A 22988-nucleotide genomic window follows, 5' to 3' on the forward strand; every position below is an offset into this window, starting at 1 on the left:
GGACAGAAAGCAGGCAGTGGAGCGCTGGCTGCCAGCTGACAGGGACAGAAAGCAGGCAGTGGAGCGCTGGCTGCCAGCTGACAGGGACAGAAAGCAGGCAGTGGAGCGCTGGCTGCCAGCTGACAGGACAGGGACAGAAAGCAGGCAGTGGAGCGCTGGCTGTCAGCTGACAGGACAGGGACAGAAAGCAGGCAGAGTGGAGCGCTGGCTGTCAGGACAGGGACAGAAAGCAGGCAGTGGAGTTGCTGGCTGCCAGCTGCCAGGACAGGGACAGAAAGCAGGCAGTGGAGCGCTGGCTGCCAGGACAGGGACAGAAAGCAGGTAGTGGAGTGCTGGCTGTCAGCTGACAGGACAGGGACAGAAAGCAGGCAGTGGAGCGCTGGCTGCCAGCTGACAGGGACAGAAAGCAGGTAGTGGAGCGCTGGCTGCCAGCTGACAGGACAGGGACAGAAAGCAGGCAGTGGAGCGCTGGCTGCCAGCTGACAGGACAGGGACAGAAAGCAGGCAGTGGAGCGCTGGCTGCCAGCTGACAGGGACAGAAAGCAGGCAGTGGAGAGCTGGCTGCCAGCTGCCAGGGACAGAAAGCAGGCAGTGGAGCGCTGGCTGCCAGCTGACAGGGACAGAAAGCAGGCAGTGGAGCGCTGGCTGCCAGCTGACAGGGACAGAAAGCAGGCAGTGGAGCGCTGGCTGCCAGCTGCCAGGACAGGGGCAGAAAGCAGGCAGTGGAGCGCTGGCTGTCAGGACAGGGACAGAAAGCAGGCAGTGGAGTGCTGGCTGCCAGCTGCCAGGACAGGGACAGAAAGCAGGCAGTGGAGCGCTGGCTGTCAGCTGCCAGGACAGGGACAGAAAGCAGGCAGTGGAGTGCTGGCTGCCAGCTGCCAGGACAGGGACAGAAAGCAGGCAGTGGAGTGCTGGCTGCCAGCTGCCAGGGACAGAAAGCAGGCAGTGGAGCGCTGGCTGCCAGCTGCCAGGACAGGGACAGAAAGCAGGCAGTGGAGCGCTGGCTGCCAGCTGACAGGACAGGGACAGAAAGCAGGCAGTGGAGCGCTGGCTGCCAGCTGCCAGGACAGGGACAGAAAGCAGGCAGTGGAGCGCTGGCTGCCAGCTGACAGGACAGGGACAGAAAGCAGGCAGTGGAGCGCTGGCTGCCAGCTGACAGGACAGGGACAGAAAGCAGGCAGTGGAGCGCTGGCTGCCAGCTGCCAGGACAGGGGTAGAAAGCAGGCAGTGGAGCGCTGGCTGCCAGGACAGGGGTAGAAAGGGCGTGTCAGGATGCTGCCTCCCTGTGAGATGTCCAGTACTCAAAGCGAGCCTGCCGGCTCAGTCAGACAGACAACAGAGGGTCAACAGCCATATTAAGTGGAGACCTGGCTGGAGACCTGCAGCAGATGTAGAGGACTGAGGACGAGGCACAAGGCTCCCGATAAAGCTGTTAGTGGTCTCGCATGGAATCCAAACTGAGAAGCTCAGTTGAAACAATGCTGAACCAGGAAGTTAGCATTCCAGACTAGAAGTGGTCTTAGCTGGGCTGGGAATACCTTTATCTGATGTGATTGGTTGACATGAGCTGTATTAGAGATACTGAGGTTCCATTCTCTGTGCACATCATCCTCCTTTCTCCTTTGTCTGGTCTGAGCCAGTCAACCAGGTTTGGTGTGGATTTATTCTATCAGGAGGGTTGGGATCAAGATCTGCAAGCTCAGCTGCTCCCAGAACCAACATGGCCGACTCATGTTCCCACTGTCCAATGAGCTGGATGGACCACCTGAGACAGTGTTGAGCAGAGACACTCTGATGGCAGACTGATACAGACAGGAGGCTGGTGAGATACTCTGATGGCAGACTGATACAGACAGGAGGCTGGTGAGATACTCTGATGGCAGACTGATACAGACATGAGACTGGTGAGATACTCTGATGGCAGACTGATACAGACAGAAGGCTGGTGAGATACTCTGATGGCAGACTGATACAGACAGGAGGCTGGTGAGATACTCTGATGGCAGACTGATACAGACAGAAGGCTGGTGAGATACTCTGATGGCAGACTGATACAGACAGAAGACTGGTGAGATACTCTGATGGCAGACTGATACAGACAGGAGGCTGGTGAGATACTCTGATGGCAGACTGGTGAGATACATGGCAGACTGAGACAGAAGACTGCTGGATGGCAGACTGATACAGATAGGAGGCTGGTGACTGATACAGACTGATACAGACAGGAGGCTGGTGAGATACTCTGATGGCAGACTGATACAGACAGAAGACTGGTGAGATACTCTGATGGCAGACTGATACAGACAGGAGGCTGGTGAGATACTCTGATGGCAGACTGATACAGACAGAAGACTGGTGAGATACTCTGATGGCAGACTGATACAGACAGAAGACTGGTGAGATACTCTGATGGCAGACTGATACAGATAGGAGGCTGGTGAGATACTCTGATGGCAGACTGATACAGACAGGAGGCTGGTGAGATACTCTGATGGCAGACTGATACAGACAGAAGGCTGGTGAGATACTCTGATGGCAGACTGATACAGACAGAAGACTGGTGAGATACTCTGATGGCAGACTGATACAGACAGGAGGCTGGTGAGATACTCTGATGGCAGACTGATACAGACAGAAGGCTGGTGAGATTGATTGCAGCCAGCCAGCTGCTGATCTGTAGCCTGAACTCTAAACAGAGGAGCTGTGAAAATGATTCAATATTCTGCCTCCGCAATGCCGATCACCAACACACAGGTCTACTGTTTCCATAGTAACCTTTCCTTCCTCTCTCTTTCTTCTTTATTGAGTTAAGTCCTTTCAGAAGAACACAGGGGGGGCAGGAAGATGGATAGACATGTCAGAATGTGGATATTACTACCTTTCTGTTGGACTTTAAGCGATGCACATTTGCACAGTACATTTTATCATGTGAGATGCAGTTCTGTACATTCCTAATAACGGTACAATGGTTTGCCTGGGAAAGCCCTCCTACACTCCAGACCCTGGTTCGATCCCGCTGTATCACAACCGGGAGTCCCATAGGGCGGCGCACAATTTGGCCCAGCGTCGTCCGGGTTAGGGAGGGTTTGGCAGGGGTAGGCCCTCATTGTAAAATAACTATTTGTTATCGACTTACTTGCCTAGTTAAATAAAAGGTTAAAATATATATATATATAAACTAAACTCCTGAGACGTTTGGCTTTGAAACAACCACCACAACCACAGACAACAGATCACTCAACAGAAGAGAGAATAATAGGTTTTATTTTCATTTCAGTCAAGTTTCTTCATCCATTCATACTCAGTCTAACAAATCCAAGACTCCTGCTAAAACAGTAGACATCACAGAAAACCTACCAACTAGACTACATGTAGAGGACATAAAGACACTATCAACTAGACTACATGTAGAGGACAGACATAAAGACTATCAACTAGACTACATGTAGAGGACATAAAGACACTATCAACTAGACTACATGTAGAGGACATAAAGACACTATCAACTAGACTACATGTAGAGGACATAAAGACACTATCAACTAGACTACATGTAGAGGACATAAAGACACTATCAACTAGACTACATGTAGAGGACATAAAGACACTATCAACTAGACTACATGTAGAGGACATAAAGACACTATCAACTAGACTACATGTAGAGGACATAAAGACACTATCAACTAGACTACATGTAGAGGACATAAAGACACTATCAACTAGACTACATGTAGAGGACAGACATAAAGACTATCAACTAGACTACATGTAGAGGACATGAAGGAAAACACTTGTGATATCCTGTCAAGATGTAAACTAGAGCATCACACATATCAGGGTTTTTCTACCAAGTTTGCACAACTTAAAATAGCAGCGAGCGCTCGGCAGGCATGCAGGCAGGCTGGCAACTCAAACAGGCAGCAGCCTGCCCAGCTTGGTTCAGTTCAGCCTGTATCTGAGCTAGATAAGCCCGTTATAAATCAACCCAGGCTCACTGCTGACGGTTTGGGGACAACATGGGAAGGAGCGGAGCTGCTCATTTGGAACATTTGCATTTGATACAGGCAGCATTGTTTAGTAAAAATCTATTCAGGTAACTCAACAAAAAAAAATCAACCCTGAAAGAACAGTGTTCACATCAACACTCTCAATGATCCAACTTGAACATGATGAAATGAAAGGAAGGAGGCGATGTTCCTCTACATTGGATTGCTGGTGAATCCATAACACGGACAGCAGTGGCAGCATTGAGAACCAACTGTGACATGTAGCCTTCTTCACAGAGATGACAACACACTGAAGAAACATCCTTCCTATGACACTCAGTACTCCTCCAACTTTCCCTCCTTCCTTGGTTGAGGAAAACATTTGGTTTTAATGTTCATTTCTTTATGAAGAAGCGAGTGATGTCTGAAGCCACCTTGGAGGCTGCCAGTCCTTTCTTCATCTGGCTTCTGTCCTTGGCTTGCTGAGCTGTCCTCTGTAAAACAAACAGCCTACTGTCATCAATACTCTGTCCTCTGTAAAACAAACAGCCTACTGTCATCAATACTCTGTCCTCTGTAAAACAAACAGCCTACTGTCATCAATACTCTGTCATCTGTAAAACAAACAGCCTACTGTCATCAATACTCTGTCCTCTGTAAAACAAACAGCCTACTGTCATCAATACTCTGTCCTCTGTAAAACAAACAGCCTACTGTCATCAATACTCTGTCATCTGTAAAACAAACAGCCTACTGTCATCAATACTCTGTCCTGTAAAACAAACAGCCTACTGTAAAACAAACAGCCTACTGTCATCAATACTCTGTCCTCTGTAAAACTAACAGCCTACTGTCATCAATACTCTGTCCTCTGTAAAACTAACAGCCTACTGTCATCAATACTCTGTCATCTGTAAAACAAACAGCCTACTGTCATCAATACTCTGTCCTCTGTAAAACAAACAGCCTACTGTCATCAATACTCTGTCCTCTGTAAAACAAACAGCCTACTGTCATCAATACTCTGTCCTCTGTAAAACAAACAGCCTACTGTCATCAATACTCTGTCCTCTGTAAAACAAACAGCCTACTGTCATCAATACTCTGTCCTCTGTAAAACAAACAGCCTACTGTCATCAATACTCTGTCCTCTGTAAAACAAACAGCCTACTGTCATCAATACTGTATTATATTATAACATAGACCACTTTATATTATAACATGGTATTATATTATAACATGGTATTATAACATGGTCTATTATACTATAACATGGTATTATACGATAACATGGTATTATATTATAACATGGTATGATTTAATAACATGGTATGATATTATAACATGGTATTACATTATAACATGGTATTATGTTATAACATGGTATTATACTATAACATGGTGGTGTATTATAAAATGGTATTATATTATAACATGGTATTATATTATGACATGGTATTATATTATAACATGGCATTATATTATAACATGGTATTATATTATGACATGGTATTATATTATAACATGGTGGTGTATTATAACATGGTATTATATTATAACATGGTATTATAACATGGTATTATACCATAACATGGTGGTGTATTATATTATGACATGGTATTATATTATAACATGGTATTATATTATAACATGGTATTATACCATAACATGGTGGTGTATTATATTATGACATGGTATTATATTATGACATGGTATTATATTATAACATGGTATTATATTATAACATGGTATTATATTATAACATGGTATTATACCATAACATGGTGGTGTATTATATTATGACATGGTATTATATTATGACATGGTATTATATTATAACATGGTATTACATTATAACATGGTATTATATTATAACATGGTATTATACCATAACATGGTGGTGTATTATACTGTAACATGGTATGATATCATAACATGGTATTATAACATGATATCATAACATGGTATTATAACATGGTATTATATTATATAATGGTATGATATTATAACATGGTATTATAACATTATATTATAACATGGTATTATATTATATGATGGTATGATATTATAACATGGTATTATAACATGATATTATAACATGGTATTATAACATTATATTATAACATGGTATTATATTATATCATGGTATGATATTATAACATGGTATTATAACATTATATTATAACATGGTATTATATTATATCATTATATTATAACATGGTATTATATTATATCATGGTATGATATTATAACATGGTATTATATCATGGTGGTGGTTTGAGAGGGCATATGGGTGTAATGAAGCACCATGTGGGACTGAGTGTTTATGTCGACACAGAGGAACGGGGACCAGGACCCTTGTGGTTCTGTGGCAGACGGTGCAGAGTGTCTGTAGGTTGTCCAGGGAACACTGTGTGTCTGTGTGTACTGGACTCTTACGGTTCTGTGGCAGACAGTGCAGAGTGTCTGTAGGTTGTCCAGGGAACACTGTGTGTCTGTGTGTGATGTGTGTGTGTGTATGTGTGTGTGTCTGTGTGTACTGGACTCTTACGGTTCTGTGGCAGACAGTGCAGAGTGTCTGTAGGTTGTCCAGGGAACACTGTGTGTCTGTGTGTGATGGTGTGTGTGTGTGTCTGTGTGTACTGGACTCTTACGGTTCTGTGGCAGACAGTGCAGAGTGTCTGTAGGTTGTCCAGGGAACACTGTGTGTCTGTGTGTGTGTCTGTGTGTACTGGACTCTTACGGTTCTGTGGCAGACAGTGCAGAGTGTCTGTAGGTTGTCAAGGGAACACTGTGTGTCTGTGTGTACTGGACTCTTACGGTTCTGTGGCAGACAGTGCAGAGTGTCTGTAGGTTGTCCAGGGAACACTGTCCTCCCCCACTGTAGACAGGTCGGATGTGGTCCACCTGCCAGAACTGACCCTCCACGGGGGCACGGATCATCTCATTCAGCTGGACACAACACAGACCATTTTAATAAACACATTTCTCAGTAAAGGAGGTAGTATAATGATTATATAATTTACAGTTTTAATAGCTCAAATGGGTAAAAAAAACAATTTGGTGTAAGAAATATTTGTACAATCCCTTGTGAGTTTTGTCCATGTGTTTTTCATAATAGGATCTTGTCAGCCTTCCCATGTCAGCATCACATTGCCTCCGCCTGTCTGTCTTCAGACAGAGAGAATGACAAGGCTCTAATGGAAGAGAACGAGCTGGGGACTCTGGGAACAGGTAGGAACTCAAACGCCTGTAATTCTAGTTCTATGGCCTGGAGCTGGGGAACACTAGAACCAAAATGGAGGCATTTCAATTTGAAGCTAAGCCTTTTCTTTTCTCCACTTTATGTGGAAAGAGCCAGAGAAGGGGAACCCTGGGGACGATTCAGCCCAGAAATCAATCTCCATTCCTGGGTAGAAGCGGTAGATAGAGTAGCGCTCTCCCAACATTAGCCACAAGAGAACCGGGGGGGGGTCACATACCCACAGAGGAGAAGAAAAGCAAAGCTGTACTCAGGAACAAGCTCCGTTCCACCACGACTACCGACCCACCTCCACCCCCTCCTCGCTCCATACAGAACATTCACTCTGCATTCCCCCACTGGTCTACTAATGTCTTAGAAAGCCTTTACTAAAGCTAGAGTCCTCAGACCTCCTATACAGCGCACCAATACAATGTATTAATCAGCAGTTGTTCTGTGGTTTCTGTGCAGTACAGAGGGCCTGTTAGTGTTAGGCCAAATCCATCCATTGATCTGTGAGCGAGAAGGCAGAAGGTCTTTCCAGTAGAAATGGCAGAGTCAAATCTAACAGGCTCTTGGCTGAGGTGAGGTTGAGCTGTGGGAGAAATCCATGGAGGATCTGACAGTACTGGCCAATCTATTTACTGTGAGCCGAGAGAGAGGAAGTCACACACGCACACAGGTTGAGAGAGGAACTTGTGTGTCCACAGTACAGTACACCCCCTCCACACCCCCCACCCCCCCCACACCCACACCCCCTCCACCCACACATCTAATGGTTAATCTTCCCCCAGCACAAAGCAGCAGTTTCCAGGGAAGATAAGTGTCAGTCAGTAGTAGAGAGGACTGAGTCCCTCTCATTTCACTCTCTTCTCTCCCCCTCCTCTCCCAGTGTATAATATAATGTCTACTAAAGCCTTTAGTGGTCCCCCCAGATCCAGGGGATTAGTTGGAACAGGTGAAACCCGTCTGTTCTCGACACTACACACGCTGCTTTATATCAGAAGTGGCTTCAAATGTCTAAATGGGTCCTGTCCATTTCAGTGTTTTCTGTACAACTTCAGTCATGTGATATGCTAATTTGAGAAGGGAGAGATGATACTGCTCTTTGATAAATCCAGTTGAAAATCAACCCACATCAATAGTATGACTGTTCTCTCTGTCTGTAGATTTGTGCACCTTTAAAAAGCTCATGTCTGTAAAGGGCTCATAAAGTCATGTAGAAGACTGTATCCTGACTACTAGCTCAGGTAGTGTAGGTCAGACCCCATACAGAGTAATGGAATGGTCCTAGGTCACCCCATACAGAGTAATGGAATGGTCCTAGTCACCCCATACAGAGTAATGGAATGGTCCTAGGTCACCCCATACAGAGTAATGGAATGGTCCTAGGTCACCCCATACAGAGTAATGGAATGGTCCTTGGTCACCCCATACAGAGTAATGGAATGGTCCTAGGTCACCCCATACAGAGTAATGGAATGGTCCTAGGTCACCCCATACAGAGTAATGGAATGGTCCTAGGTCACCCCATACAGAGTAATGGAATTACATTTACATTTACATTTAAGGTCACCCCAGGTCACCCCATACAGAGTAATGGAATGGTCCTAGGTCACCCCATACAGAGTAATGGAATGGTCCTAGGTCACCCCATACAGAGTAATGGAATGGTCCTTGGTCACCCCATACAGAGTAATGGAATGGTCCTAGGTCACCCCATACAGAGTAATGGAATGGTCCTAGGTCACCCCATACAGAGTAATGGAATGGTCCTAGGTCACCCCATACAGAGTAATGGAATGGTCCTAGGTCACCCCATACAGAGTAATGGAATGGTCCTAGGTCACCCCATACAGAGTAATGGAATGGTCCTAGGTCACCCCATACAGAGTAATGGAATGCTCCTAGGTCCCCCCATACAGAGTAATGGAATGCTCCTAGGTCCCTCTCTGTATCACAGACCTGGGGGGCTAAAGATATCCAAACCAACCAACCTGTTTGAGTGACAGCTGGGCCAGCCCGGTGTTCTCTAGCATCTCCTTCCTGTGTGTGGGCGGGGCGTCGCGGACCTTCAGGTACAGCTGGTGGGCTTGCAGGCCGCAGCTCTGACACACCCCCTGCTCCGTCTGCAGTACCCGGGCACGCATGTAGGCCTGGCTGGAGCGCAGCTGGAACTCCTCCTGACACCTAAGTAGAATACAACAGAATAACTTGATGTTTCTTTGTCGAGCTTTAATTAAGGAACGCAGTAGGCCTACGAGGCAACACTAATACTAGCAGGATATACAACACCACTGATGGGTGAACTTGGCTTTACTTTGATGATGCTGCTACTTACGTCTGGCTACAGAAGCAGGTGTCCCAGGCTCCTCCGGTGGACCCACAGGCCTTGTGGCAGGACAGACACAAGGGTCGACCCTCACTGTCCAGCACCTGCAGGTACCCAGCTTCAGCCTCTGACGGGCCCTCAGGAGCACCAACAGGAGGCTCTGGGTGCACCTCGGATGGTCTGGGGGGAGAGATGGAAAGAGACAGAGACACAGAGAGGGAGGGAGGATTGTCAGTCATCTGCCCAACAAGTGAATAAACAGTATTAATCCACTGGGCACAGACATCAATTCAACTTCTATTCCACGTTGGTTCAACGTAATTTCATTGACATGACGATTCCGTCTGCCTTGCGGTCAGACGCCAAGCAGTTGCCGTACCAGGCAGTGATGCAACCAACAAAGTTGCAGCTGTAGAACCTTTCGAGGATCTCAGGACCCATGCCAAATCTTTTTAGTTTCCTGAGGGGGATTAGGCTTTGTCGTGCCCTCTTCACGACTGTCTTGGTGTGTTTGGACCATTCTAGTTTGTTGGTGATGTGGACACCAAGGAACTTGAAGCTCTCAACCTGCTCCACTAAAGCCCTGTCGATGAGAATGGGGGCGTGCTCGGTCCTCCTTTTCCTGTAGTCCACAATCATCTCCTTAGTCTTGGTTACGTTGAGGGATAGGTTATTCTAGCACCACCAGGCCAGGTCTCTGACCTCCTCCCTATAGGCTGTCTCGTCGTTGATCAGACCTACCACTGTTGTGCTGACTGCAAACTTAATGATGGTGTTGGAGTCGTGCCTGGCCATGCAGTCGTGGGTGAACAGGGAGTACAGGAGGGGACTGAGCATGCACCTCTGAGGGGCTCCAGTGTTGAGGATCAGCGTGGCAGATGTGTTGTTACCTACCCTCACCACCTAGGGACAGCCCGTCAGGAAGTCCAGGATTCAGTGGCAGAGGCAGGTGTTTAGTCCCAGGATCCTTAGCTTAGTGATGAGCTTTGAGGGTACTATGGTGTTGAACGCTGAGCTGTAGTCAATGAACAGCATTCTCACGTAGGTGTTATTTTTGTCCAGGTGGGAAAGGGCAGTGTGGAGTGCAATAGAGATTGCATCATCTGTGGATCTGTTTGGGCGGTATGAAATTGGAGTGGGTCTAGCGTTTCTGGGATAATGGTGTTGATGTGAGCCATTACCAGTCTTTCAAAGCACTTCATGGCTACAGACGTGAGTGCTACTGGTCTGTAGTCATTTAGGCAGAACAAATGTTCTTGGGCACAGGGACTATGGTGGTCTGCTTGAAACATGTTGGTATTACAGACTCAATCAGGGACATGTTGAAAATGTCAGTGAAGACACCTGCCAGTTGGTCAGCACATGCCCGGAGCACATGTCCTGGTAAACCGTCTGGCCCCGCAGCCTTGTGAATAATGACCTGTTTAAAAGGTCTTACTCACGTCAGCTACGGAGAGCATGATCACACAGTCGTCTGGAACAGCTGATGCTCTCATGCATGCCTCAGTGTTGCTTGCCTCGTAGCTAGCATAGAAGTGACTGTGACGCGGCTGTGTTTCCATTTGTAGTCCGTAATAGTTTGCAAGCCCTGCCACATCCGACGAGCGTCGGAGCCGGTGTAGTACGATTCAATCTTAGCCCTGTATTGACGCTTTGCCTGTTTGATGGTTCATCGGAGGGCATAGCAGGATTTCTTATAAGCTTCCGGGTTACAGTTCCGCACCTTTAAAGCGGCTCTACCCAGTGGAAATGTTGCCTGTAATCCATGGCTTCTGGTTGGGGTATGTACGTACAGTCACTGTGGGGACGACGTCCTCGATATACTTATTGATGAAGCCAGTGACTGATGTGGTGTACTCCTCAATGCCATCGGAAGAATTCTGGAACATGTTCCAGTCTGTGATAGCAAAACAGTCCTGTAGTTTAGCATCTGCTTCACCTGACCACTTTTTTATAGACCGAGTCACTGGTGCTTCCTGCTTTAATTTTTGCTTGTAAGCAGGAATCAGGAGGATATAATTATGGTCGGATTTACCAAATGGAGGGAGAGCTTTGTACGCGTCTCTGTGTGTGGAGTACAGGTGATCTAGAATTGTTTTATTTATCAGTTATTTTACCAGGTAAGTTGACTGAGAACACATTCTCATTTGCAGCAACAACCTGGGGAATAGTTACAGGGGAGAGGAGGGGGATGAATGAGCCAATTGTAAACTGGGGATTATTAGGTGACCGTGATGGTTTGATGGCCAGATTGGGAATTTAGCCAGGACACCGGGGTTAACACCCCTACTCTTATGATAAGTGCCATGGGATCTTTAATGATCGCAGAGAGTCAGGACACCCGTTTAACGTCCCATCGGAAAGGTGGAACCCTACACAGGGCAGTGTCCCCAATCACTGCCCTGGGGCATTGGGATATTTTTTAGATCTGAGGAAAGTGTGTCTCCTACTGGCCCTCCAACACCACTTCCAGCAGCATCTGGTCTCCCATCCAGGACCAACCCTGCTTAGCTTCAGAAGCAAGCCAGCAGTGGTATGCAGGGTGGTATGCTGCTGGCAAGGTATTGCATATATTTAATATGCTGGTAGAAATGAGGTAGAACTGATTTAAGTTTCCCTGCATTAAAGTCTCCGGCCACTAGGAGTGCCGCCTCTGGGTGAGTGTTTCCTGTTTGCTTATTTCCTTATACAGCTGTCTGAGTGCAGTCTTAGTGCCAGCATCTGTCTGTGGTGGTAAATAAACAGCCATGAAAAGTATAGCTGAAAACTCTCTAGGCAAATAGTGTGGTCTGCATTTTATCACAAGATTCTCTACTTCAGGCGAGCAAAATCTAGACTTCCTTAGATTTCGTGCACCAGCTGTTGTTTACAAATATGCACAGACCGCCACCTCGTCTTACCAGAGTGTGCTGTTCTATCTTGCCGGTGCAGCATATATCCCGCTAGCTGAATATCCATGTCATCATTCAGCCACGATTCCGTGAAACATAACATATTACAGAGTTTGATGTCCCGTTGGTAGGATATTCGTGATCGTACCTCGTCTAGTTTATTGTCCAATGATTGCACGTTGGCGAGTAATATTGACGGTAACGGCAGCTTTCCCAGTTGCCTTCTGCGGATCCTTACGAGGCATCCCGCTTTGTGTCCTCTGTACCTGCGTCTCTTCCTCTTGCAAATAACTGGGATGTTGGCCTTGTCGGGTGTTTGGAGGATGTCCTGTGCGTCCTGCTGGTTGAAGAAAACATCTTCATCTAATCTGAGGTGAGTGATCGCTGTCCTGACATCCTAACTAACTAACTAGTGCCTGTATATAGCCTAGCTACTGTATAGAGCCTCGCTACTGTATAGAGCCTAGCTACTGTATAGAGCCTGTATAGAGCCTCGCTACTGTATAGAGCCTCGCTACTGTATAGAGCCTCGCTACTGTATAGAGCCTCGCTACTGTATAGAGCCTCGCTACTGTATAGAGCCTCGCTACTGTATAGAGCCTAGCTACTGTATAGAGCCTAGCTACTGTATAGAGCCTCGCTACTGTATAGAGCTTCTCTACTGTATAGAGCCTAGCTACTGTATAGAGCCTCGCTACTGTATAGAGCCTCGCTACTGTATAGAACCTCTATTGTAGAGCCTAGCTACTGTATAGAGCCTCGCTACTGTATATAGCTTAGCTACTGTATGTAGCCTAGCTACTGTATGTAGCCTCGCTACTGTATAGAGCCTCGCTACTGTATAGAGCCTAGCTACTGTATAGAGCCTCGCTACTGTATAGAGCCTCGCTACTGTATAGAGCCTCGCTACTGTATAGAACCTCTATTGTAGAGCCTAGCTACTGTATAGAGCCTCGCTACTGTATAGAGCCTCGCTACTGTATAGAGCCTCGCTACTGTATAGAGCCTTGCTACTGTTATTTTCACTGTCTTTTTTACTGTTGTTTTATTGCTTATCTTACCTATTGTTCACCTAATACCTTTTTTGCACTATTGGTTAGAGCCTGTATGTAAGCATTTCACTGTATGGTCTACTCTACACTGTATGGTCTACTCTACACTGTATGTAGCCTAGCACTGTATAGAGCCTCTACTGTATAGAGCCTCGCTACTGTATAGAGCCTACACTGTATAGAGCTACTCGCTACTGTATAGAGTCCTCTACACTGTATGGTCTACTCTACACTGTATGGTCTACTCTACACTGTATGGTCTACTCTACACTGTATGGTCTACTCTACACTGTATGGTCTACTCTACACTGTATAGGTCTACTCTACACTGTATGGTCTACTCTACACTGTATGGTCTACTCTACACTGTACTGTCTTTTTTTACTGTTGTTTTACTCTACACTGTATGGTCTACTCTACACTGTATGGTCTACTCTACACTGTATGTAAGCATTTCACTGTATGGTCTACTCTACACTGTATGGTCTACTCTACACTGTAAGGTCTACTCTACACTGTATGGTCTACTCTACACTGTATGGTCTACTCTACACTGTAAGGTAAGGTGTCTACACCTGTTGTAGTCGACGCACGTGACAAATAAACTTAGATTTGAAACAACGTTGATTCAACCAGTGTGTGGAAGCTACTGTATTACTATACAGTTACAAGGCATTCATTCAATAGGAACATCTAAGCATGGCTTTGGGGAGCTGGGACATATGGTTGTTGTCTGTGTGAGTCCTCCTCCTGGCTGGAGAAGCAGAGGGAGAGGAAGGTGAGTCTGGACCACTGCCACAGAGTGGATGTGTTCCTTACAGCGCTCCACCAGGGTACTTGCCTGTCCACACGTTAGGGAACAGATGGGACACGGCTCTCTGGAGCGCCCCCCCGATGATCCTCGGACCAATCAGCAAGACTCGCTGGGTGAGACAGAAAGAGCCAGTCCCTGTGGTGGTTGCCATAGCGATGTGCTCCATCTATCCAACAAGCCTTCGGTCAATTGCCTCTAAAACAGTGGATTATAGCCTGGTCGCTCTGTGGTAAACAATCACTGGTCCCATAGCCTCTAAAACAGTGGATTATAGCCTGGTCGCTCTGTGGTAAACACTCACTGGTCTTGTACAGGCCAGGACATAGACAAGTGTTCATTGAGCCTCACTGGCGAAACCCACGAAAAGACAGACTTTCTTCAACCTTCTAAACGTCAAGTGAGGACACATTTAGTTCCTTGGGTACTGAACAACAATTGTACAGACAGAACATACCGTGGTCTTTCAATGTAATATCATTTCAATGTGGAGGAGAAAGTTTGGCACTGTGAACTAGTGTTGCTATGACTCTCTAGGAGACTGGAGACCTACTTCTCTGGGACGGAGGCAGAGGTGTTGGGTCGGGACATAGAGGCAGTTCTCCTCTTGGTGAAGAAGATCTCCTTGTTGACCATGCGGACAGTTCCTCCATCACACTGGGCCTTACTGAGAGAGGCCTGGGACACATCTTCTTTGGTTAGATACCTGGATGGAGGGAGGAAGAGTATGGTTAGATACCTGGATGGAGGGAGGAAGAGTATGGTTAGGTACCTGGATGGAGGGAGGAAGAGTATGGTTAGATACCTGGATGGAGGGAGGAAGAGTATGGTTAGGTACCTGGATGGAGGGAGGAAGAGTATGGTTAGGTACCTGGATGGAGGGAGGAAGAGTATGGTTAGGTACCTGGATGGAGGGAGGAAGAGTATGGTTAGGTACCTGGATGGAGGGAGGAAGAGTATGGTTAGATACCTGGATGGAGGGAGGAAGAGTATGGTTAGATACCTGGATGGAGGGAGGAAGAGTATGGTTAGATACCTGGATGGAGGGAGGAAGAGTATGGTTAGATACCTGGATGGAGGGAGGAAGAGTATGATTAGGTACCAGAACGGAGGGATGGGGGAGGAGAGTGGGAGTTTGGTTAGGATGGAGGGAGGCAGGCAGGGAGGGAGGAGAAAGTTACCTGGGGGGAGGAAGGATGAGAAGGAGGAGGAAGAGTAAGGTCAGATAGTTGGATGAGGAGAGGAAGGGGACACATCAAAGAGGAGGAATCTTGAAGAAAGGAGGAGGAGGAGGAGGAAGAAGAGAGGAAGGGGCAGATTTGCATGAAAGAAAGAAGGGGTGAGGGGACTGTTGGGCTTCAAACAGCCCAGTGTAGAGAGGCTGGATGAAAGGACATGAAAGCCAGGTCCAGCTGACAGTAGTACTGAGAGGTGTTGGGCGGAGGTGTGTGTGTGTGTGTGTGTGTGTGTGTGTGTGTGTGTCCAAAAGGCTAAACTGATCCTATATCAGCAGCACTCCTACTCTGAGTCCCTTCGTGAAGACGGCCCTGATCCTTCAGGACAACCCAGCACAGCACTACAGCAGAGTCTAACTAACCTCAGGATAATCACCTTCCCATCCATCTCCTTACTACAAGATAATCACCTTCCTACTACAGGATAATCACCTTCCCATCCATCTCCTTACTACAAGATAATCACCTTCCCATCCATCTCTTTACTAAACACTAATCACCTTCCCATCCATCTTCTTACTACAAGATAATCACCTTCCCATCCATCTCCTTACTACAAGATAATCACCTTCCCATCCATCTCCTTACTACAAGATAATCACCTTCCCATCCATCTCCTTACTACAAGATAATCACCTTCCCATCCATCTCCTCACTACAAGATAATCACCTTCCCATCCACCTCCTTACTACAAGATAATCACCTTCCCATCCATCTCCTTACTCCTGTATTGTATTATCTCAGTTACAGTGTGAATCTCTACCTCTGTAGGAACCAGGGTTCCCAGTTGGACTTCGTTTCTACCATACTTTCTCAGCTTGAAGTCTTTAACCAACATATCATCTCTGGAAATCAGCTTGATGTGCAGTCAATGGGGCAAACCTTGATTAGCGAATAAATCCCACATTCTGTCAAATGCTTTCCTCCTACGTCCACTGTGATTGGCTCTTGAGACACCCACCCCCACATGAACCAGGATGAATCTGTGATTAACTGATGCCGTCTGGGCACCAACACAGCAGGATGGAGACATAGGACAGGTTCAACCCCCACCACCTACCTCTTGGTGCTGCTGTGTTTGCGCTGGGTGCTGGTCAGTTGGTCCAGGACCAGGACTGGGCTGCAGAACAGGAGACCACTGCGGCGGATCAGTCTCTGCTTCATGGCTGTCAGAGTGCTCCACTGCTGAACAAACCTCAGTACCTGACCCACACAGAGAGAGTCACAACACCGCTTTAAACCTCAGTGCCTGACCCACACAGAGAGAGTCACAACACCGCTTTAAACCTCAGTGCCTGACCCACACAGAGAGTCACAACACCACTTTAAACCTCAGTACCTGACCCACACAGAGAAAGTCACAACACCGCTTTAAACCTCAGTACCCACACAGATGTCACCCACACAGAAACCTCAGTCACCCAACACAACACCGCTTTAAACCTCAGTGCCTGACCCACACAGAGAAAGTCACAACACCGCTTTAAACCTCAGTACCTGACCCACACAGAGAGTCACAACACCACTTTAAACCTCAGTGCCTGACCCACACAGAGAGAAAGTCACAACACCGCTTTAAACCTCAGTGCCTGACCCACACAGAGAGAGTCACAACACCGCTTTAAACCTCAGTGCCTGACCCACACAGATAGTCACTTCAACACCACTTTAAACCTCAGTGCCTGACCCACACAGAGAGTCACAACACCACTTTAAACCTCAGTGCCTGACCCACACAGAGTCACTTTGAAGCAGTCAAACAAAGACACAATCTGTAATTCATTTTACAGCCAAACGGCAGCCACATTAAATGAAATGACCATTGAACAGTGCCTTTAAATGACTGAGCCTTTAAATTAACGTGTCTTTAAATAAATGACTGTGCCTTTAAAATGTCTACCTCTAGGTGACAGCTTCCCTGCAGTGACTACAGTGATGTCTACCTCTAGGTGACAGCTTCCTTTAAATAAATGACTGTAGTGACTAGACTACAGTGATGTCTACCTCTAGGTGACAGCTTCCCTGTAGTGACTACAGTGATGTCTACCTCTAGGTGACAGCTTCCCTGTAGTGACTACAGTGATGTCTACCTCTAGGTGACAGCTTCCCTGTAGTGACTACAGTGATGTCTACCTCTAGGTGACAGCTTCCCTGTAGTGACTACAGTGATGTCTACCTCTAGGTGACAGCTTCCCTGTAGTGACTACAGTGATGTCTACCTCTAGGTGACAGCTTCCCTGTAGTGACTACAGTGATGTCTACCTCTAGGTGACAGCTTCCCTGTAGTGACTACAGTGATGTCTACCTCTAGGTGACAGCTTCCCTGTAGTGACTACAGTGATGTCTACCTCTAGGTGACAGCTTCCCTCCTGTGACTAGACTACAGTGATGTCTACCTCTAGGTGACAGCTTCCCTGTAGTGACTACAGTGATGTCTACCTCTAGGTGACAGCTTCCCTGTAGTGACTACAGTGATGTCTACCTCTAGGTGACAGCTTCCTGTAGTTACTACAGTGATGTCTACCTCTAGGTGACAGCTTCCCTGTAGTGACTACAGTGATGTCTACCTCTAGGTGACAGCTTCCCTGTAGTGACTAGACTACAGTGATGTCTACCTCTAGGTGACAGCTTCCCTGTAGTGACTAGACTACAGTGATGTCTACCTCTAGGTGACAGCTTCCCTGTAGTGACTAGACTACAGTGATGTCTACCTCTAGGTGACAGCTTCCCTGTAGTGACTACAGTGATGTCTACCTCTAGGTGACCTCCTGTAGTGACTACAGTGATGTCTACCTCTAGGTGACAGCTTCCCTGTAGTGACTACAGTGATGTCTACCTCTAGGTGACCTCCTGTGACTAGACTACAGTGATGTCTACCTCTAGGTGACCTCCTGTGACTAGACTACAGTGATGTCTACCTCTAGGTGACCTCCTGTGACTAGACTACAGTGATGTCTACCTCTAGGTGACCTCCTGTGACTAGACTACAGTGATGTCTACCTCTAGGTGACAGCTTCCCTGTAGTGACTAGACTACAGTGATGTCTACCTCTAGGTGACCTCCTGTGACTAGACTACAGTGATGTCTACCTCTAGGTGACCTCCTGTGACTAGACTACAGTGATGTCGACCTCTAGGTGACCTCCTGTGACTAGACTACAGTGATGTCGACCTCTAGGTGACCTCCTGTGACTAGACTACAGTGATGTCGACCTCTAGGTGACCTCCTGTGACTAGACTACAGTGATGTCTACCTGCGGGTCAAACAAACCGACCTGTGTCCTGTTCTCTCTGCGTCTGAAGGCTTCAGGCAGGTCCTCCCAGCTGTCCAGTTTAATGTCCAGAGGAATGAAATTCCAGTGCAGTGGACTGTCCTCCTGATGAAGGGAGAGACACAGAGGAGAGATAAGACACATTCACACACTTCAGCTGTAAGCCAATTCCTCTTACGTAATACTTTACATTTCACCCAGATTGACAAATCTGATCCCATTTTCATTTAGCAGTTGATTAAATCCATTTCTGAATAATGTGAGTGGCCTAGGATGAATCAAATCGGACATGATTTAAAAGGGTAAACCACGTCTGATTTATGCCTTAAAAGGGTATTGTTATGTTGAAGAAGGTAGATAGATGCTTATCCTTTGATGGTACATAAGAGGTCTGTCACAGAAAATATTACATTTCCATTTCAATTGGTCACTCATATCAAAGACATGTACTACAGGTATTAAAGAGGGAAATGAAGGAGTAGGAGAGAGGAGGAAGAGGAGAGAGGGGAAGGAGGAGGAGGAGGAGGAAGAGGAGAGGGGAAGAGGAGTAGGAGAGAGGAGGAGGAGGGAGGAGGAAGGGGAGAGAGGGAGAGGAGGAGGAGGAGGAGGGAGAGGGGAGAAGAGGGGGGAGACGAGGAGGGGACGAGGAGGAGGAAAGAGAGGCGGAGGGAAGAGGAGGAGGGGAAGAAGAGGCGGGCGAGAGGGGAAGAAGAGGGCGAGAGGGGAAGAAGAGGCGAGAGGGGAAGAAGAGGCGAGAGGGGAAGAGGAGGCGAGAAAGGAGGAGTGGAAAAGGAGGCGAGAGGTGAAGAGGAGGCGAGAGGGGACGAGGAGGCGAGAGGGGACGAGGAGGCGAGAGGGGAAGAGGAGTTAGAGGGGGAGGGAGGCGAGAGGGGACGAGGAGGCGAGAGGGGAAGAGGAGGCGAGAGGGGAAGAGGAGGCGAGGAGAGGAAGGGAGCGAGAGGGGGATATCGAGAGGGGACGAGGAGGCGAGGAGGCGGAGAGGGGGAGGAGGCGAGGCGAGGGCGAGAGGGGAACATAGGATATCTATCTAGGTGACGAGACAGGATATCTACGAGGAAGGAGGAGTGTTGAGGACAGAGTAGCAGCATCGTCATGTACCTGGGAGTAAAGGTAGATACGCTCAGTGTTCTTGCTGGCGCAGAACTTCATGTTGGGGTACAGGGGGAGACTGGCCGTAGCATCACCATCAGCAGGACTAAATACACTGTCTGTCTGGGCTGCAGGGAGGGAGAGAGGAGAAAGGTCACTACGGTCTAGGGGTGAGGCTCCCTAATGATCACAATGCCTGCAAGAAAAGGTCAATTGGTGGAAATCAGACTCCATATTACATCTAGGAGGGACAGTCACAGTACACAGCAGATTTAGTTAGAACAGACAGGATATCTATCTAGGTGACGACAGCAGCTTTAGTTAGAACAGACAGGATATCTATCTAGGTGGGAGACAGCAGCTTTAGTTAGAACAGACAGGATATCTATCTAGGTGGAAGACAGCAGCTTTAGTTAGAACAGACAGGATATCTATCTAGGTGGAAGACAGCAGCTTTAGTTAGAACAGACAGGATATCTATCTAGGTGACGACAGCAGCTTTAGTTAGAACAGACAGGATATCTATCTAGGTGGGAGACAGCAGCTTTAGTTAGAACAGACAGGATATCTATCTAGGTGGAAGACAGCAGCTTTAGTTAGAACAGACAGGATATCTATGGTGGAAGACAGCAGCTTTAGTGAACAGACAGGATATCTATCTAGGTGGGAGACAGCAGCTTTAGTTAGAACAGACAGGATATCTCCCTTTAGTTAGAACAGTGGATCTAGAATCCTCTTTAGTTAGAACTTTAGACAGGAATCTATCTAGGTCAGCAGCTTTAGTTAGAACAGACTATCCCTCCCTAGTCGTCTAGAATCCTCAGGATATCTCCCTTAGTTAGAACAGACTCTCCTCCCTAGGTGGAAGACGTCTAGAATCCTCTCTCCCTTAGTCTAGAATCCTCAGGATATCTATCCCTGTCGTGGGAATCCTCTCCCTCCCTGTCGTCTAGAATCCTCTCCCTCCCTAGGTGGAGAATCCTCTCCCTCCCTGAACAGACAGAATCCTCTCCCTCCCTAGGTGGAGAATCCTCTCCTCCCTGTCGAACTAGAATCCTCTCCTCCCTGGTCTAGAATCCTCTCCCTCCCTGTCGACTAGAATCCTCTCCCTCCCTGTCGTCTAGAATCCTCTCCCTCCCCTGTCGACTAGAATCCTCTCCCTCCCTGTCGTCTAGAATCCTCTCCTCCCTGTCGACTAGAATCCTCTCCTCCCTGTCGTCTAGAATCCTCTCCCTCCCTGTCGTCTAGAATCCTCTCCCTCCCTGTCGTCTAGAATCCTCTCCCTCCCTGTCGTCTAGAATCCTCTCCTCCCTGTCGTCTAGAATCCTCTCCCTCCCTGTCGTCTAGAATCCTCTCCTCCCTGTCGCCTAGAATCCTCTCCCTCCCTGTCGTCTAGAATCCTCTCCCTCCCTGTCGTCTAGAATCCTCTCCCTCCCTGTCGTCTAGAATCCTCTCCTCCCTGTCGTCTAGAATCCTCTCCCTCCCTGTCGTCTCCTCCCTGTCGTCTAGAATCCCCTCCCTGTCGTCTAGAATCCTCTCCCTCTCTGTCGTCTAGAATCCTCTCCCTCCCTGTCGTCTAGAATCCTCTCCCTCCCTGTCGTCTAGAATCCTCTCCCTCTCTGTCGTCTAGAATCCTCTCCCTCCCTGTCGTCTAGAATCCTCTCCCTCTCTGTCGTCTAGAATCCTCTCCCTCCCTGTCGTCTAGAATCCTCTCCCTCCCTGTCGTCTAGAATCCTCTCCCTCCCTGTCGTCTAGAATCCTCTCCCTCCCTGTCGTCTAGAATCCTCTCCCTCCCTGTCGTCTAGAATCCTCTCCCTCCCTGTCGTCTAGAATCCTCTCCCTTTCTCGATGGGAAACATGTGTTAACATTGTCAAAGCAAGTGAAGTAGATAATAATCAAAAAGTTAAACAATAAAAATGAACAGTAAACATTTCACTCACAGAAGTTCTAAAAGAATAAAGACATTTCAAATGTCATATGTCTATATACAGTGTTGTAACAATGTGCAAATAGTAAAGTACAAAAGGGAAAATAAATAAACATAAATATGGGTTGTATTTACAATGGTGTTTGTTCTTCATTGGTTGACCTTTTCTTGTGGTAACAGGTCACACATCTTGCTGCTGTGATGTCACACTGTGGTATTTCACCCAATAGATAAAGGGAGTTTCTAACAATTGGTTTTGTTTCGGAATTCTTTGTGGATCTGTGTAATCTGAGGGAAATATGTGTCTCTAATATGGTCATACATTTGGCAGGAGCTTAGAAAGTGCAGCTCAGTTTCCACCTCATTTTGTGGGCAGTGAGCACATAGCCTGTCTTCTCTTGAGAGCCAGGTCTGCCTACGGCGGCCTTTCTCAACAGCAAGGCTCTGCTCACCGAGTCTCTCTCTCTCATTAAGCCGCTCCAAACCCCATAGGTCACTTTTATTGGTCCACTGCAGTGTTCCACATGAACCCTGAGACTGAAGGAGGTCTGTCTGGAAATAGAACCCCCAGACACTAGTGTCACATCACCATCAGAAGTGAGTGACATACACAAGGCCATTAACTGCCATTAAATGAGCTTCAGGAAAAGTCCTGAATGGGAAAGACCAGACAAGGCAGGACTAACAGAACACAGTCCTTTTTTTCTGGACATATTTCTGGACAGAATGTGTGATGTGTTATGATGACTGGGGGCAGGGGTGTCTGGAACTGGTTGGTGCTGTTGAGGGTGTTAATTCATGTAGAGACAGACAGACGGACAGACAAGACAAGACATAATATGACTCATTCTTATGGAGTTTTTCAGAGCAATTAAAAAGCTATTAAAAACTTGAGGTAAATGCAAAATACACAAAATAAAAGCAATTTCATGAACCTATAGTTTAGAGCCAGTTTAAATCCCATAAGGCTGTGAAGAGAAGAAACAATCCCCTTCTATAATAATACTAACAATAATATTATGTCACACCCTCCCTTACCCAATCACCACACAACGGAGGGAGGCAGCTGGCGGCATATTGATGACTACCTCAGTGATACATAGCATTACAGCATTACAACATATGGG

The 22988-nt window shown here is 47.1% G+C and overlaps 1 protein-coding gene across 3 annotated transcripts in view; it reads right to left on the reverse strand.

Annotated features, from left to right (window-relative positions):
* Positions 1-3246: 3246 nt before the first annotated feature.
* LOC135573494 (DNA annealing helicase and endonuclease ZRANB3-like) overlaps positions 3247-22988 on the reverse strand; it is a 46744-nt gene continuing 27002 nt past the window's right edge. Inside the window, exons 9-16 of one of the 3 annotated variants that reach the window (XM_065022796.1) lie at positions 19943-20061; positions 18827-18928; positions 16613-16755; positions 14870-15022; positions 9572-9742; positions 9228-9420; positions 6810-6941; positions 3247-4483 (exon numbers count right to left, since the gene is read on the reverse strand). In XM_065022796.1, coding sequence (XP_064878868.1) covers positions 4385-4483; positions 6810-6941; positions 9228-9420; positions 9572-9742; positions 14870-15022; positions 16613-16755; positions 18827-18928; positions 19943-20061 — 1112 coding nt within the window. In that variant the 3' untranslated portion in view covers positions 3247-4384. Of the gene's footprint in view, positions 4484-6809; positions 6942-9227; positions 9421-9571; positions 9743-12601; positions 12794-14869; positions 15023-16612; positions 16756-18826; positions 18929-19942; positions 20062-22988 lie in introns of those variants that run through there. The other 2 variants (XR_010464771.1, XR_010464770.1) reach the window with 2 other exon arrangements.

Source organism: Oncorhynchus nerka, linkage group LG2 (assembly GCF_034236695.1).
Source record: "Oncorhynchus nerka isolate Pitt River linkage group LG2, Oner_Uvic_2.0, whole genome shotgun sequence".
Lineage (NCBI taxonomy): Eukaryota > Metazoa > Chordata > Actinopteri > Salmoniformes > Salmonidae > Oncorhynchus > Oncorhynchus nerka.